Consider the following 19,110-nt stretch of genomic DNA (forward strand, 5'->3'; position numbering starts at 1 on the left):
CCTCCTGATTAGACTGGGGTTATGGGTTTTGGGGAGGAAGATCCCAGAGGTAAAGTGCCATTCACGTCATATCAAGGGTAGGTGCTATCAGCATGTTTCATGACTGTTGACCTTAACCCTGACCCCCTGGCTGAGATAGCATCTTATGTGTCAGGTTTCTGCACTGTGAGGTAACCTCCCACCCTCCATCCCCTTTTCATATTCTCTTAGGAAGGAAGTCACTATGTATACCCACTGCTAGTTCTTATTCACCTAACTGTCCAGGGTGGATATTTCTGATGGCTGTAGTCTTTTTTTCCACCAGAATTCTCCTATTTTATTGACATCTTCTAGGGCTTTGTCATCTAAATCCAGCCAGCAATAAGGAAGGGAAAATGTGGAGGAGAATGTTTGCTTTTAAAAGCCTTGGCCTGAAAATGGCACACATCACTTCCACTTAACATTCCATATGACACTCATTCATCTGCCAAACCTAACTGCAAGCGAGGCTAGGACATATGGTCTAGCTGGGTGCCCAGGAAAAAGAGGAAATGGATTTTGGAGAAAAATCTAGCAGTATTTGCTGCACTACTTCAGAGTACAAAAGGGAATAAACCAAACCCATGTCTTGTCACCATCTAATAATATAGCCATCATTTCATTAAAAAATGAAAATATAATGGGAAACATAATCTTAGAATCAAGGAGAAGCATATCAATTGAATATAAAATTAGCTTAATAAAACTTATTCCATTGACCTTATTTTTCTTATTTCACTTTTGACCTATGAACATTTGTTGAGAATAGGCAGTTACCTACCTGTCAGCGTTTGAAAACTTCTGCCATGTATTATACCTGGGCCAGATTCTACATCGTTGCCAAAGTCTGCCGTGCTATTTTCCCCTTTACCCATTGTCTGTCTGCAGTGCTCTTCCTCTGGTTTCTTTGCCTGTGAAAGTGCATTCACTCTTCAAGTGACAAATGAGGTGCCTTCATCAAGTCCCTTGCTCCTTATGGTATCACACCACTCTGCTTCCATTCATAATTTAACAGTTATCCACATAGTATTATATATATGTATGTTCCATGCATTAGACTAGGTGCTCCCTGAGGACAGCACAGGTCTTACTGATTTGCTAGATCCCTAAGCATAGTCTGAAAAATATAAAGCATGTTTATTGAATGCACCCAGAATGTTAGATGTCCCAAAAACTGGTCTCATTTTTAAACCTCTTTCTTTAAAATACAACAAAACACTTTCTTTTATTCCCCCAATTATAAAAGTGATCCTCCCTTATGACAGCCACATCTTCCTGGTAGAGGTGATTTTTTGAACTGAACCTGTAAAGGTTGATAGGGTTTGATGATAATAAAGGTATAGCCCTGTCAGGCAGGCCATACTCCTTTCTATTACACATCCTAGGTTCAGAGCATTTGTTTACTAGATGATCAGATCTCCTTTGAAATAGCTATAGTATAATACATTCACTTTCATAAATCATCATGTAATTAAAACTCAGACTCTGACCTTGTTCTGGCACTGCAGTTGAGGTTGATGTACAAGCCCAGTGCTCATTATCGTGAACAGGAGTTACCAACCTGAATTCCCAGGGTCCCAACAAAGAGATAGCTTCACCATAGCAAAAGAATTACCACTACAGAAAGAGGAGCTTGGAAAAAAAAAACAAACAATCATTTTCAGACATTAATGATTCAGCTGCCATGTGTCTCATTACCAGCCAAAATATGACTTCTTAAGGTGATCTGATCAAATTTATTAGAAATAAAATATGAGTTATAAGACAGCTGTCCCTTTCCTTCCTTCTGTCCTTTTCTATCATCTGCTGCTAGTCTTTTGGTTACTTTAGTGACATTAAGAACTCAATATTTTACTAAAATGTAAATCAGGAGACAAGTCTATTTGTAAAATGCTCCCTTTATCTCACTTAAACTGTTTCTCAATTTTCAGGGTTGAAAAATTAGACCTTGCATTGGCACCCCACTCCAGTACTTTTGCCTGGAAAATCCCATGGATGGAGGAGCCTGGTAGGCTGCAGTCCATGGGGTCACTAAGAGTCGGACACGACTGAGCGACTTCACTTTCACTTTTCACTTTCATGCATTGGAGAAGGAAATGGCAACCCACTCCAGTGTTCTCGTCTGGAGAATCCCAGGGACAGGGGAGCCTGGTGGGCTGCCGTCTATGGGGTCATATAGAGTTGGACATGACTGAAGTGACTTAGCAGCAGCAGCAGCAGAGTTTATATTATTATGGGGCTTTTCATTTCACACTATTACATTTATTTATTCATCTGAAATTATAAATGTTGATAGATAGCATAAGAATTATTTTTTCCCATTATACAGATTGGAGAATAGCCTCAGATACTAAGTGACTTGCTCAAGACCCCACAGCAATTGTGGTTCAAAGCTGAGTCTCCTGAGTGCAAATATAGGGTTGAATGTACTGCAGTAGCATTTACCTGTCGGCAGAAGCTCAGACATTCTTATTTCCTCTGATTATAAAAGTGACTCACACTTAATAATAGCCAAGTCTTCCTGGGGGAAGTGATCTGGAACTGAGCCTGAGAAGGTTGATAAGGGTTTGTTAGATGGTAGGGGTCAAATATATATTTTTGCATTGAGTTTAGCTAGCTATCAATATGTGCTCTCCTACATATCCCTTGTTGGGGTGGGGCGGGCATAGAAACAGCACATTCAGAATGAATCTGTGGTTTGATTTCTGGCACTCTTTAGAGAAGAAGATTCTCAAGTCAAAGAGACTTTAAGTCATAGTTGCTCAACATCAATAGAGAATCATAGAAAGGACCTAGATATCACTTACTTTAACTTCCAGATTTTATTGGTGAGGAAATTAAAGCATAAAATTATTTTTTTAATTAAATTTATTTATTTTTAATTGAAGGACAATTGCTTTACAGTATTGTGTTGGTTTCTGCCAAACATCCACATAAATCAGCTATTGGTATACCTATGTCCCCCACCCTCTTGAATATCCCTGCCACCTTCTTCCCCATCCCACTGCTCTAGGTTGTTACAAAGCCCCAGTCTGAGTAATGCCTACACATTTAAAATATATTGAATTTGTTTAACCCACAGTGTTAATTCATAGTTATCAATCAGAATGCCTAATTTCCAGTTTAGTTCTCTTTAATACCCTGCTTCATAATTACCAGTTTTTTTTTGCGGGGGGCATCTTTTCTACTTTTAGGACTGCTTTGTAGAAGATATGTTTATACAGGCGTCACCTCGCATTCCCAAGTATGTGTGATCTAGTCGTAGGTGTAAAAGACATGATGGTCGTAGGGAGCAGGTCTGTTCCCAAAGAGTTTGTTGCACTTAATCCTTAACTGGAACTCTTATTTAGATTCAACCATCAATGAATGTGTTTAGTTTAACACACAGTACTTAGCATATTGCCTGCCCCCCCACCTAAAAGAGATTCTGAATAATTATTGATTTAATAAGTTGGTGAAGGAACTGACTCTCAGTTGAAATTCCTTGATTGCTCTTTTGAAGATAACATATAACTACATCACCAATCATATGATTCCCATCCTCACCTCATTTTTTTTGTCAGCTGAAGCAGCATTTTTCTTTTACTACTAATTTTAATGGAATAATTAGGACAGTAAATATGGTGCATGTTTGTGTGTGCATGTGCTGAGTCGCTCATTCCTGTCCAGTTCTTTGCTACCCCATGGACTGTAGCCTTCCAGGCTCCTCTGTCCATGGGATTTTCCAGGCAAGAATACTGGAGCAGGTTGCCATTTCCTTTGCAGGGCATCTTCTTGACCCATCTCCCACATTGGCAGATGGCTTCTTTACCACTGAGCCACCTGGAAAGCCCCCTATAAGTGTGCTGGAGTAGTCTAATTTTTACCAAACACTAAAGTAGAGACAAAGATGGTAGTGATATTGTAGAAAATAGAGTGTTGCTGCAGTTAGTACCACAATGAGAAAGCTTTAAATATTTATGGTTAGCAGCTATACAAAAATTCAAATGTATTATACAAAGATCAGTTTGATGGTATTAGTGTGTAGGGAATTTTAAAAGCTGAAGACCACATCTAGTTTGAAATATTTACAGAAATATATATGGCTTGATTTTTATTTATTTATTTTTTGTACTGGAAAAATGACTTACATGGTATTGGGTCTTACTCTGGTGATGTATTTACTGAAGATGAAATCTGTTTCCAGATACTTTCCAGTGACATCTCATGGCCATGGAGGGTTTAACTTTATTCTATGGATCTCATCCAAGACTGAATTTGATTAGAATTTTAAAACCAGGGGTTTCTGATAGATGGTTATCATTCAGCAGAAATAGAAGTCTTCCAGGACCTGATTATGACTGCTGAAAGCTGAGGCATTACACTGGCAGTTTGGTCTGAGCAGTATTCTGGAATGGACCACAAGCTTGGTGGTATATTGAAGCCAGACACTAGATGCACAAGGGAGAAAAATAACCCATTTTTTAGCACACCTCTGTATTTTCCTAATCATAATTAGCTTTTATTCATTTAGGCTTCCTTTGTGGCTCAGCTGGTAAAAGAATCCACCTGCAATGTGGGAGACCTGGGTTTGATCCCTGGGTTGTGAAGATCCCCCGGAGAAGGGAAAAGCTACCCACTCCCGTATTCTGGCCTAGAGAATTCCATGGATTGTATAGACCATGGGGTCACAAAGAGTCAGACACAACTGACTTTCACTTTCAGTTTTATTCATTTATATTTGATTTACTGTTGCAGAATGTTATGGATCTGCCTTTAGAGAGAGAAAAAAAGTAAAGCTGTGTTACCAAAATCCCTTTTTCCCAAATAGTTACTTCAGTATTTAAACCACTGGCATTTATGCATTGACTTAGGGGATGTTTTTGATAATTTGCAAGTGTGCATTTTTACAAACCAAATAAAAACTTGAATAATCATTTCATTTTGTTTTGCAGAACCCCAGCTGAAAGGAATTGTGACAAGGTTATTCAGCCAGCAGGGATATTTCCTGCAGATGCACCCAGATGGTACCATCGATGGGACCAAAGACGAAAACAGTGACTACAGTAAGGAACATTAGCTTCGTGCAATCCAATTACAATCAGATGTATGGCTTAGTGTCTCTTAGACTTAAAGCACAGCCAGGCTGCCTTTGGAACTGTTGAACTACTAGTAAGCTAGTTGTCTTTTCCTTTCTCCTTTTTGGTATGATTCTTATAGCAAACAGACAGTAATGGATAGAGCTTATATATTCGATAAGAAGGTCGGAGGCTTGAAGAAGTTCTGACTGCTCAGTGGACAAGAATTTCCTCTCATTCCATTGTTTGTAGTCAGGATGATGTTAAGTATTAACGGAAACAAGGCTACCTTCCAGCGCAAGGTAGTGTTTTAATCCTAGAACCAAATAGTAAGAATACTATAATAAGTCTTTAGACAAGGCTGTGGTCCTAGTGTGATTAGATTGACTAGTTTTCTGTGAGTATAGTTTCAGTGTGTCTGCCCTCTGATGCCCTCTTGCAACACCTACCATCTTACTTGGGTTTCTCTTACCTTGGGCGTGGGGTATCTCTTCACGGCTGCTCCAGCAAAGCGCAGCTGCTGCTCCTTACCTTGGATGAAGGGTATGTCCTCACTGCCAACCTTCAGAAAACTAGTCAATCTAATCACACTGGGACCACAGCTTTGTCTAACTCAGTGAAACTAAGCCATGCCCGCGGGGCAACCCAAGATGGGCAGGTCATGGTGGAGAGGTCTGACAGAATGTAGTCCACTGGAGAAGGAAATGGCAAACTACTTCAGTATTCTTGCCTTGAGAACCCCATGAACAGTATGAAAAGGCAAAATGATAGGATACTGAAAGGGGAACTCCCCGGGTCAGTAGGTGCCCAACATGCTCCTGGAGATCAGTGCAGAAATAACTCCAGAAAGAATGAAGGGATGGAGCCAAAGCAAAAACAATATCCAGCTGTGGATGTGACTGGTGATAGAAGCAAGGTCCAATGCTGTAAAGAGCAATATTGCATAGGAACCTAGAATGTCAGGTCCATGAATCAAGGCAAATTGGAAGTGGTCAAACAAGAGATGGCAAGAGTGAGCATCGACATTCTAGGAATCAGCGAAATAAAATGTACTGAAATGGATGAATTTAACTCAGATGACCATTATATCTACTACCATTATATCTACTACTTCTGAGGCAGGAATCCCTCAGAAGAAATGGAGTAGCCATCGTGGTCAACAAAAGAGTCCTAAATGCAGTACTTGGATGCAATCTCAAAAACGACAGAATGATCTCTGTTTGTTTCCAAGGCAAACCATTCAGTATCAAAGTAATCCAGTTCTATGCCCCAACCAGTAATGCTGAAGAAGCTGAAGTTGAACGGTTCTATGAAGACCTACAAGACCTTGTAGAACTAAACCCAAAAAAGATGTACTTTTCATTATAGGAGACTGGAATGCAAAAGTAGGAAGTCAAGAAACACCTGGAGGAACAGGCAAATTTGGCCTTGGAATGTGGAATGAAGCAGGGCAAAGACTAATAGAGTTTTGCCAAGAAAATGTACTGGTCATAGCAAACACCCTCTTCCAACAACACAAGAGAAGACTCTACACGTGGACATCACCAGATGGTCAACACCGAAATCAGATTGATTATATTCTTTGCAGCCAAAGATGGAGAAGCTCTGTACAGTCAACAAAAACAAGAACAGGAGCTGACTGTGGCTCAGATCATGAACTCCTTATTACCAAATTCAGAATTAAATTGAAGAAAGTAGGGAAAACCACTAGACCATTCAGGTATGACCTGAATCAAATCCCTTATGATTATACAGTGGAAGTGAGAAATAGATTTAAGGGCCTAGATCTGACAAACAGAGTGCCTGATGAACTATGGACTGAGGTTTGTGACACTGTACAGGAGACCCAGGGATCAAGACCATCCCCATGGAAAAGAAATGCAAAAAAGCAAAATGGCTGTCTGGGGAGGCCTTACAAATAGCTGTGAAAAGAAGAGAGGCGAAAAAACAAAGGAGAAAAGGAAAGATATAAGCATCTGAATGCAGAATTTCAAAGAATAGCAAGAAGCGATAAGAAAGCCTTCTTCAGCGATCAATGCAAAGAAATCGAGGAAAGGAACAGAATGGGAAAGTCTAGAGATCTCTTCAAGAAAATTAGAGATACCAAGGGAACATTTCATGCAAAGATGGGCTCGATAAAGGACAGAAATAGTAGGGACCTAACAGAAGCAGAAGATATTAAGAGGTGGCAAGAATACACAGAAGGACTGTATAAAAAAGATCTTCATGACCTGGATAATCATGATGGTGTGATCACTCATCTAGAGCCAGACATCCTGGAATGTGAAGTCAAGTGGGCCTTAGAAAGCATCACTACAAACAAAGCTAGTGGAGGTGATGGAATTCCAGTTGAGCTATTTCAAATCCTGAAAGATGATGCTGTGAAAGTGCTGCACTCAGTATGCCAGCAAATTTGGAAAACTCAGCAGTGGCCACAGGACTGGAAAAGGTCAGTTTTCATTCCAATCCCAAAGAAAGGCAATGCCAAAGAACGCTCAAACTACTGAACAATTGTTCTCATCTCACATGCTAGTAAAGTAATGCTCAAAATTCTCCAAGCCAGGCTTCAGTAGTACATGAACCGTGAACTTCCAGATGTTCAAGCTGGTTTTAGAAAAGGCAGAGGAACCAGAGATCAAGTTTCCAACATCCGCTGGACCATAGAAAAAGCAAGAGAGTTCCAGAAAAACATCTATTTCTGCTTTCTTGACTATGCCAAAGCCTTTATCTGTGTGGATCACAAGAAATTGTGGAAATTTCTGAAAGAGGTGGGAATACCAGACCACCAGACCTGCCTCTTGAGAAACCTATATGCAGGTCAGGAAGCAACAGTTAGAACTGGACATGAAACAGCAGACTGGTTCCAAATAGGAAAAGGAGTACATCAGGCTTTATTTTTTTGGGCTCCAAAATCACTGCAGATGGTGACTGCAGCCATGAAATTAAAAGACGCTTACTCCTTGGAAGAAAGGTTATGACCAACCTAGATAGTATATTCAAAAGCAGAGACATTACTTTGCCGACTAAGGTCCGTCTAGTCAAGGATATGGTTTTTCCTTTGGTCATGTATGGATGTGAGAGTTGGACTGTGAAGAAGGCAGAGCACCGAAGAATTGATGCTTTTGAACTGTGGTGTTAGAGAAGACTCTTGAGAATCCCTTTCACTGCAAGGAGATCCAACCAGTCCATTCTGAAGGAGATCAACCCTGGGATTTCTTTGGAAGGAATGATGCTAAAGCTGAAACTCCAGTACTTTGGCCACCTCATGCAAAGAGTTGACTCATTGGAAAAGACTCTGATGCTGGGAGGGATTGGGGGCAGGAGGAGAAGGGGACGACCCAGGATGAGATGGCTGGATGGCATCACAGACTTGATGGACGTGAGTCTGACTGAACTCCGGGAGATGATAATGAACAGGGAGGCCTGATGTGATGCGATTCATGGGGTCGCAAAAAGTCGGACACGACTGAATGACTGAACTGAACTGAAGGCTGTATATTGTCGCCCTGCTTATTTGACTTATATGCAGAGTGCATCTTGAGAAATGCTGGACTGGAAGAAACACAAGCTGGAATCAAGATTGCCGGGAGAAATATCAAAAACCTCAGATATGCAGATGATACCACCCTTATGGCAGAAAATGAAGAGGAACTAAAAAGCCTCTTGATGAACGTGAAAGAGGAGAGTGAAAAAGTTGGCTTAAAGCTCAACATTCAGAAAACGAAGATCATGGCATCCGGTCCCATCACTTCATGGGAAATAGATGTAGATACAGTGGAAACAGTGTCAGACTTTATTTTTTGGGGCTCCAAAATCCCTGCAGATGGTGACTGCAGCCATGAAATTAAAAGACACTTACTCCTTGAAAGAAAAGTTATGACCAACCTAGATAGCATATTCAAAAGCAGAGATATTACTTGGCTGACTAAGGTCCATCTAGTCAAGGCTATGGTTTTTCCTGTGATCATGTATAGATATGAGAGTTGGACTGTGAAGAAGGCAGAGCACCGAAGAGTTGATGCTTTTGAACTGTGGTATTGGAGAAGACTCTTGAGAATCCCTTTCACTGCAAGGAGATCCAACCAGTCCATTCTGAAGGAGATCAGTCCTGGGATTTCTTTGGACGGAGTGATGCTAAAGCTGAAACTCCAGTACTTTGGCCACCTCATGCAAAGAGTTGACTCATTGGAAAAGACTCTGATGCTGGGAGGGATTGGGGGCACGAGGAGAAGGGAACGACAGAGGATGAGATAGCTGGATGGCATCACTGACTCGATGGACGTGAGTGTGAGTGAACTCCAGGAGTTGGTGATGGACAGGGAGGCCTGGCGGGCTGTGATTCATGGGGTCGCAAAGAGTCGGACACGACTGAGTGACTGAACTGAACGGATAGTAAGTCTTAGAACATCATTTCTGGAAGAATAAAATTACTTCTCAAAGTAAATATTGAAATATACATTTGTATATTACATGTTATTTCATCTTGACTGAGGCCAAATTTATTGATTTAAAAAAAACTATATTAAAATATTATATGTTACAGTTTATATGATAATAAAATGATAAAATACCAGTAGAAATGCAATTTTGTTTATAATTTTTTGAAATGAAATTTCAAAGTATTAAAAGATTATTTATGACATCTCTGAAAGTAGTGTTTAACTAATTTAACTATATGGCTGACAAGTTTGATAATTACCAAATCATCAAGGTCTGACAGAGTGTATTTGCATTTCAGAAGCATTTTTATTATAAGCCTCAGAGTCAGGAATGAGCACTCTCATCATACCTTTCAGTTTCTGCATAATCATATATAGGTACTTGGGGAGGAAATTCCTAGTTTTCTAAAAATATGTAGAACATTATATTGTTTCCCAAAGTTTGTATTCACTGCTAGATCTTTATTACTGGTCACTGGCCACATAGTAAATGCTCATTAAATCTATACCCAGTTGAGTTGTCTTCTGATAAATGTGGTTTTTTGGGTCAGACTTTCTTTCACTTTCTTTGTTTCTTTCACTTGTGGTCAGATTGACATTCTATCCAACTGAATAAGGTAATCTAAAAGCTTGATATTTTATGTTGAAAGTGTTAGTTTCTCAGTCATGTCTGACTCTTTGCAACCCCATGGACTGTAGCCCACCAGGCTCCTCTGTTCATAGAATTCTCCAGGAAAGAATACTGGAGTGGATAGCCATTCCCTTCTCCAAGGCATCTTTCTAATCCAAGGATTGAAAACAGATCTCTTGCACTGTGAGTAGACTCTTTACCAGCTGAGCCACCAGGGAAAAACACCGATCTGAGGGAAATTCTATGATCCCTGCTGCTGCTGCTGTTGCTAAGTCACTTCAGTCGTGTCCAACTCTGTGCGACCCAATAGACGGCAGCCCAACAGGCTCCTCTGTCCCTGGGATTCTCCAGGCAAGAACACTGGAGTGGGTTGCCATTTCCTTTTCCAATGCATGAAAGTGAAAAGTGAAAGTGAAGTCACTCAGTCATGTCTGACTCTTAGCGACCCCATGGACTACAGACTACCAGGCTCCTCCACCCATGGGATTCTCCAGGCAAGAGTACTGGAGTGGGGTGCCATTGCCTTCTCCAATGATCCCTAGAGTGTGAAAATGCTCCTATCCACCCCTTCTAAGTTATTCTTTGTTTACTTAATGTTACACGTTACAAAATATGAATTACAATAAAGAAAAGATCGTATTATAGACAATTTGAGCCCATTTTCTGCTGAGGAGTTGATTTGCTTATTGTGTTTCACATTGTTGGTTTCTGTTTGTGGAAATGCATTCTTTAAATGATTTAAGGTTTTCCCTGTGTCCAGATGAATAAGGATGCTTTCCTCTCCATGTATAATTTCCATTTATTGCATCTGAACTTGAATGCAAATTTAGTGAAGCTACAAGTATAGATGGAAAGCATCAAGGATGTTACTTAGTTGTGTCACCCCCTGCTGTCTCTGAGGCATCCCTTGATCTGGTTTCTTTTTCTATAAGATGTGGTGGCTGGAGTTGAAAGCATTAGTATCCTCTGTCAGCACCAGCCACCCAACTTAAAGAAAGATTGAAAAATTATAAATTTATGAAGATAGATTCAAGTGAGCCAAATAGCCATACCTAGTTTAATAGGATGCAGCTGTAACCCAGACAGCTGTCCTGTGAGCGCATGACAATTATCATAGAGCAGTGGCAGGCAGGTGAAAGTGTGGCCTAACAGAAACACTTGCTTCAACGTGTTTAGGAAAATAGTTGAAAGTGCTGTCTCTCCAAATGCTGGGTCAATGGCTAATGTAGATCGACAACCGCATGTAAATGTATACATTTATGCAGAGCACATCATGAGAAACGCTGGGCTGGAAGAAACACAAGCCGGAATCAAGATTGCCAGGAGAAATATCAGTAACCTCAGATATGCAGATGACACCACCCTTATGGCAGAAAGTGAAGAGGAACTAAAAAGCCTCTTGATGAAAGTGAAAGAGGAGAGTGAAAAACTTGGCTTAAAACTCAACATTCAGAAAACGAAGATCATGGCATTTGGTCCCATCACTTCATGGGAAATAGATGGGGAAACAGTGGAAACAGTGCTAGACTTTATTTTTGGGGGCTCCAAAATCCCTGCAGATGGTGACTGCAGCCATGAAATTAAAAGACGCTTACTCCTTGGAAGAAAAGTTATGACCAACCTAGATAGCATATTCAAAAGCAGAGACATTACTTTGCCGACTAAGGTCTGTATAGTCAAGGCTATGGTTTTTCCAGTGGTCATGTATAGATGTGAGAGTTGGGCTGTGAAGAAGGCAGAGCACCAAAATTGATGCTTTTGAGCTGTGGTGTTGGAGAAGACTCTTGAGAGTCCCTTGCACTGCAAGATCCAACCAGTCCATTCTGAAGGAGATTAGCCCTGGGATTTCTTTGGAAGGAATGATGCTAAAGCTGAAACTCCAGTACTTTGGACACATCATGGGAAGAGTTGACTCACTGGAAAAGACTCTGATGCTGGGAGGGATTGGGGACAGAAGGAGAAGGGGACAACAGAGGATGGGATGGCTGGATGGCATCACTGACTTGATGGACGTGAGTGTGAGTGAACTCCAGGAGTTGGTGATGGACAGGGAGGCCTGGTGTGCTGCGATTCATGGGGTCGCAAAGAGTCGGACACGACTGAGTGACTGAACTGAACCAAACTGATATACAAACAGATGTGTGTGTGTATATATAGGTGTGTGTAGTTATAGGGATAATGGCATTATGTATGACACACACACTGAGGGTACTACATTTGGTCACATACTTTTAGAAACTAAGTTCACAAACTTAAAATATCTTATCTTTTATTAAAATAAACTACTGTTTACATTTATTGAAAGGTTGGTATTAAAAGGAGATTAAATATACAAAATAATAAAACTTACTAAATTCACTTGGATACCCAACCCTTGGCCTAACATTTAGTTAAAACATCATTACATCTGAAGTTGCAGTATGCTCTCTTGAAATGGTGGAATCCTGCTTTTCCCCTTCAGTACCAGGTATAACAACTATCCTGAATTTGACTTTTTTAAAAAATTTCCATTCAGGTTTAGAAGTACATTTTTCATATATACATGATGCATATATTGTATACATCATTTTTGACATTGTTTTGCATGGTTTTAAACTTTAAGAGGAACATTACCATACATAATTTTATGTATTTTCCCCCCAATATCAAGGTCATCCAATGATATATAGTGATATATTTACTTTATATTATTCATTTTCATTTTTGTAAAGTATCCCATTGCATGAACAGACCAAAATAATTTATCCATTCTCTTTTTGATGGATAATAAGCATTTATATTTTAAGGCAGTTACAAACAGTGCTGCTAAAATATATCTTGTAGATGTTGAAGAAGCCTCCCTGGCCATCCTTAATAAAATTAAACATTTCACCTTGACCTTTCTGTTCTGCTACCCCAGTTTTTTCTTCTATTTGTAGCTCCTATGATGACCTAAAATGTATATTGTTGCTGTTAATTTTTTATCTCTTTCCCCAGAGAATATAATTTTCCTGACTGAAGAGATTTTGTTTTGATCTAGAATCTAGAATAATCATTAATACATAGTAAGCATTCAACAAAAGATGAAACAAATGAATTCATTTGTCCTTATGTATATGTGTAAAAGTTTCTGTAGATCATTGTCTATCCACCTAAGTATTTTTTAATATTTCCTTTTGAAATAATGTTAGACTTTAGAGAAATTACAGAATAACATAGGAAATTCCAGTGTACACTTCACCTAGCTTCCCCTAATGGGCACCACTTTATGTAACAACACTACAATGATCAAATCCAGGAAATTAACTTTGGTAAGTACTATTAATTGAGTTATAGACTTTATTCCGATTTTGCCAGTTTTTCGACTAATGTACTTTTTTCTGATACCACCCCCCCCCAAATATTTTAATTAAAATTTTCCAGTGAAAACAAGTTACTTTTATTTTTACCTTTTCTGAGTGTGGATTGATGCAAAAATATCAGAGAATGCTTTAAATTGTAGTCATGCTTTTTAATAGAAAATTATAAACCTCTAAGCTGTTAAAATGCATTTTCTTTCTGTACTTTGTGTGGGCAGGAGTAAAAGCATTTGATTGTTTGAAAAAAAATCTTGTTACTATGAGCATCTGTCAGAAGTGTGATGTTTGGTTCAGTAGACATCATTGGGTCCAGCCAACCTTACCATAGCATCTTGGATTGAATTAATAGGACACCTGATCTTTTGTTCATGAAGAAAAGACTAATTACATGTAATTGAGTACAAAGCCAAATGGGTTTGTCAGCAGCAACAGATAAAAATCTCTGCAAATGTAATGATAATAAAAGATGCAGAACAGTGTTGAAACACTGGCACACAAAAAAGACAATTGCAGTTGGGAGAGTATTAATAGGAATATTTTACATAAAATTAGAAAGGTAATTATTCTGCTCACTGGTTACCATAGAAGAAGATACATTTGAAGAGGTCAAACATGCTGGGGTGAAAACAATTAAAATATTATAACCAAATGCATTGTTCCCTTTGTTCTCTGAACAAAAATATTCAGGGCCGCTTGACTATGGCATGAGCTGCCTGATAAATGAGTACAATGGTGAAACTGGAGATAGTCAAGCAGATGCTGTACTAGTACTTGTAGAGGATTTATGGGAAAAAAACACAAAAAACAAAAGTCCTTTGGTGTGGGAGGTGAAGAACATGATGATGGTTGCGACGGTCTCAGACCTCACTGACTTTTAAGGTCTCCTTCAGTCTTAAGATTCGTTTAAAAATTATTTTGAATAGATAAATATATGATAAAAAAATTATAAAGGCACATAAAAGGGTATACAGTTGAAAAAGAGTAAAACAGTGCTTAACAGCCATGAGCTGGATTGGTACTACCAGCAGGCCTTGGTGTGCTTCTGTTGAATATAAACAGTTTCATAGGACACCAGATCAGAAAAGGCCATTGTGACCGTGATGGATCAGGATGAAAATGAGACCACTCTGTAATTACATCTGAATGTAGACAAAAACAAGAAAGATGTCCAAACTACAAAATGATCAAATATTGCTTTACCCTGGTTTATATAGATGGCTACAGCTTTATTGCCAGGAACTGATGTTACTATATTCTTCTTGCCATCCAGATAAGAATTATTAAGATATCCAATTATAGAATTATACCTGCATCCATAGAGCATTCAACCCAGAATAAATCCGCTTGCTTTTTTTTCTCCTTAAAAATCACTTGAGACCAAATCTGAAAGTCCTTGCTTACACCGTACTAACTAAAACACCTCAGTCCTGCCATGGTGTGTATTTTTCTTCTTTCAGTTCAGTTCAGTCGCTCAGTCGTGTCCGACTCTTTTCGACCCCATGAATCACATCACTCCAGGCCTCCCAGTCCATCACCAACTCCCGGAGTTCACTCAGACTCACGTCCATCAAGTCAGTGATGCCATCCAGCCATCTCATCCTCTGTTGTCCCCTTCTCCTCCTGCCCTCAATCCCTCCCAGCATCAGAGTCTTTTCCAATGAGTCAACTCTTCCCATGAGGTGGCCAAAGTACTGGAGTTTCAGCTTTAGCATCATTCCTTCCAAAGAAATCCCAGGGTTGATCTCCTCAGAATGGACTGGTTGGATCTCCTTGCAGTGCAAGGGACTCTCAAGAGTCTTCTCCAACACCACAGTTTAAAAGCATCAATTCTTCGGCTCTCAGCCTTCTTCACAGTCCAACTCACATCCATACATGACCACAGGAAAAACTATAGCCTTGACTAGATGGACCTTAGTTGTCAAAGTAATGTCTCTGCTTTTGAATATGCTATCTAGGTTGCTCATAACTTTTCTTCCAAGGAGTAAGCGTCTTTTAATTTCATGGCTGCAGTCACCATCTGCAGGGATTTTGGAGCCCCCCAAAATAAAGTCTGACACTGTTTCCACTGTTTCCCCATCTATTTCCCATGAAGTGATGGGACCGGATGCTATGATCTTTGTTTTCTGAATGTTGAGCTTTAAGCCAACTTTTTCACTCTCCTCTTTCACTTTCATCAAGAGGCTTTTTAGTTCCTCTTTGTTTTCTGCCATAAGGGTGGTGTCATCTGCTTATCTGCAGTTATTGATATTTCTCCCCGCAATCTTGATTCCAGCTTGTGTTTCTTCCAGTCCAGCGTTTCTCATGATGTGCTCTGCATATAAGTTAAATAAGCAGGGTGACAATATACAGCCTTGACGTACTCTTTTTCCTGTTTGGAACCAGTCTGTTGTTCCATGTCCAGTTCTAACTGTTGCTTCCTGACCTGCATACAGATTTCTCAAGAGGCAGATCAGGAGGTCTGGTATTCCCATGTTTTTCAGAATTTTCCACAGTTTCTTGTGATCCACACAGTCAAAGGCTTTGGCATAGTCAATAAAGCAGAAATAGATGTTTTTTCTGGAACTCTCTTGCTTTTTCCATGATCCAGCGGATGTTGGCAATTTGATCTCTGGTTCCTCTGCCTTTTCTAAAACCAGCTTGAACATCAGGAATTTTTTGGTTCACGTATTGCTGAAGCCTGGCTTGGAGAATTTTGAGCATTACTTTTCTTCTTTACTGAGGGTCAGTAAACCCAACTTTGTTCAACCACAGATGTGTGGATGTATTTCTTTGGCTAGAACGCATTAACACAGTCAAAAGAGACTTTCTGTGCTTCTCCTCTCTGCCACTTGGCCACATTTCTTGGTATTCTTTCAGATGCAGTCTGTGCATTACAGACATACACAATATTATACATATATGTGTATTAATATTTCTATATCTGTCTATTATCTACCAGCACTTCCCTGGTAGCTCAATCGGTAAAGAATCTTCCTGCAGAGCCCGAGACCTGGGTTTGATACCTGGGTGGGGATGATCCTCTGGCGAAGGAAATGGCAACCAAGTCTAGTATTCTTGCCTGGAAAATCCTAGGGATAGAGGAGCCTTGTGGGCTACAGTTCATGGGATCGCAAGAGTTGGACACGACTGAGTGACTAAACCACTACCATCATCTTGTTGAGTACTTTTTCATAACTTTAAATGTTGTAGCTACAAGACTTTTTCCATATTAGGACATATTTAAATAGGATACTTTATTTAACCTAGTTTCCTCTTGAAGTATATTTTAGTTCTTTCTAATTTTGCTAATATAAACTATGCTATAAACAATATCCATGTACAGAAGTCATTCTGTATGTGTGCAAGCATATTTGGATAGATGCTTAAAAGAGATATTGTTTGGTTAAGGTTTTGCGCTTTTTATGTCTTTGAAAAATACCTATTTATTCTCCATCATACAAATTTACACTGAGGGTGGCTGTTTCCTTATTAGTCAACACAGTGTGTTATCAAACTTTTGATTTTTTGTTATCTAAAATCATAAACTTTGTTTTCTTATTATATGTTAGGTTGAACACTTGTTCATATATTCTATGAGCCATCTGCAGTTCTTTTTCTATGAAATGTTTGTTTACATTTATTTATATTAAGTGTCTATTTTATCATTTGCAGGAAATCTATATTTTAAAAATCAGCTCATTGTTATGTGAATTGTAAATGCCTTCACTCATTTTGTTGTCTTTAAATTTTTTGACATGCTTTATTTTACTTTATTTTAAATATGCATTTATGCCTTCAAATTTTTCTGTTTAGAAAGCTTTCATTCATTCCAAGATTATTAAAAAAAAAAGAAAAAACCCTCCCATGTTTTAGTAAGGAATTGTTTGATTTTTATACTTTATGTTTAATTTATCTATAATTTTATTTCTTAATTTTTGATTCTAGGCCTCTAATATTTTGTGTTCCTAGCTACTAGTTACAAGTACAGTTTCTTTAGATTTGATGACTGTATTAAGTTCTCTATGATTTCAGCATAAAAAGTATCTTTCAAAAAGGCCTGTATCTGAGTTTTATGAATCCAAGTGGAAATTTAAAAATTTACTCATCCAGCTATGTTTTCTATACAATACTAAACATATGATGTTTTGATACCACCAATCATAAGTATATAGACACAGCCAAACCCAACAGAAGCTCTGTATTGCTAAACGATGAACAAAAACATGATCCAAATTGTTAGTTGAGGAAAATCATTAAGGACATAAGGGATTCTGCAAATAATTGTAAAGATGTTCTGTTTTCTTAACAAGGGACCTTTCTGGACATCGACATCACTTTCACCTACTCAAACATATACATTATAGTAGTCATGGGCGATCAAAAGCTGTGCCATATCCAGTTAGGGGGATATTATTTTCTTCTAGTGTCGTCTATACTTTAAGAATATATCACAATTTGTATGTGTGAAATCACACCTACAAGTCGGATGAAAAGCAAAAGAAATTCGTGCGTTATCCTGCTGATTTTCTTTAAGCAAGGTTATTTATATAATTCTGAGCAACACTTTGTTACATGTAATGTTGTTACTCTTATAGTGGCATGCCTTTTAAAGAGCAAAATTAATATTCAGTCTTAGCTTATGAATGCAGTTACGTCACTTGATTTTTTTTAAATAAAGAAAAAATATTGCGTTTTGGCTTTCATAGCTAGAAGAAAAGTGATGGATGTTTGTTAGAAATTTGTTTTTGTTGAATGTGTTTCAGTTTTAAAGACTGCTCCTTCAAATAATATTTGCGGAAAGCTTGAACAAGAACCAATTATTTCCTCAAATAGTTTACCCATTCACATGTGTTCATACGGAAATAACTCCTCAGCCTTTTTTTTTTTTTTTAACCTTGGCATTGTACCAGTTTATGTATTTCCTTTTGACCCTAAGACTTTTACCCTCTGGTCAGTAAAGTAAAACATGAGCCATTTGAGATTGTCCTTTTCCTAGCTGCTCTGTGACTATATGTGGCATATTTATATATATAGACAGTGTATATAGTGGTTAAAGAATCTTATGGGAGCTATGTCACCAAGTGTATTCCTAGAAGAACTAAGGACTTATATTATCTTTAGCCTTCTCCTAGCACTGTGAGGTGAATGGTGCGTTGGTCTTCAGCAAGTCACATAAACTATCTGGGATTTATGCAATCTCTGATTTTACAAAATGAGAGGAAGAGAGAATCTGTAAGCTTTTTATAGTCTTTCCTTTAATTCTCATATAGAAGTAAATGTGTGCTCAGAAAATCTGATCGACAGATTCCACTTCCATAAATACCATTTGTTCTTAAAGGTATGTTACTGGCAGGAAATCTTCAGTTTGCAAATTCCTATGTGATATTCTCAAGGTGTATATAAAGATCTGGGGAGTTATACACATAAATGATAGAGCCAGAACTGAATCCAGGCTGACTTGAGATTCTATGCCTTAGAGTTAGTTATTTAACGTAAATCTTAATCCCCTCATTTGTTTGGGCTTCCCTGGTGCCTCAGAAGGTAAAGAATCTGTCTGCAGTGTGGGAGACCTGGGTTCAATCCCTGGGTTGGGAAGATCCCTTGGAAAAGGGAATGCCTTCCCACTCCAGTGTTCTGGCCTGGCGAAT

At 38.8% G+C, this 19,110-nt stretch overlaps 1 protein-coding gene across 3 annotated transcripts in view; it reads left to right on the forward strand.

Moving 5' to 3' along the window:
- FGF12 (fibroblast growth factor 12) overlaps positions 1–19,110 on the forward strand; it is a 613,055-nt gene that overhangs the window by 368,088 nt on the left and 225,857 nt on the right. For all 3 annotated transcript variants that reach the window (XM_005675116.3, XM_005675114.3, XM_013963800.2), the window contains one exon: positions 4,953–5,063. In XM_005675116.3, coding sequence (XP_005675173.1) covers positions 4,953–5,063 — 111 coding nt within the window. The remainder of the gene's footprint in view (positions 1–4,952; positions 5,064–19,110) is intronic.

This window comes from Capra hircus, chromosome 1 (assembly GCF_001704415.2).
Source record: "Capra hircus breed San Clemente chromosome 1, ASM170441v1, whole genome shotgun sequence".
NCBI classification, from domain to species: Eukaryota; Metazoa; Chordata; class Mammalia; order Artiodactyla; family Bovidae; genus Capra; species Capra hircus.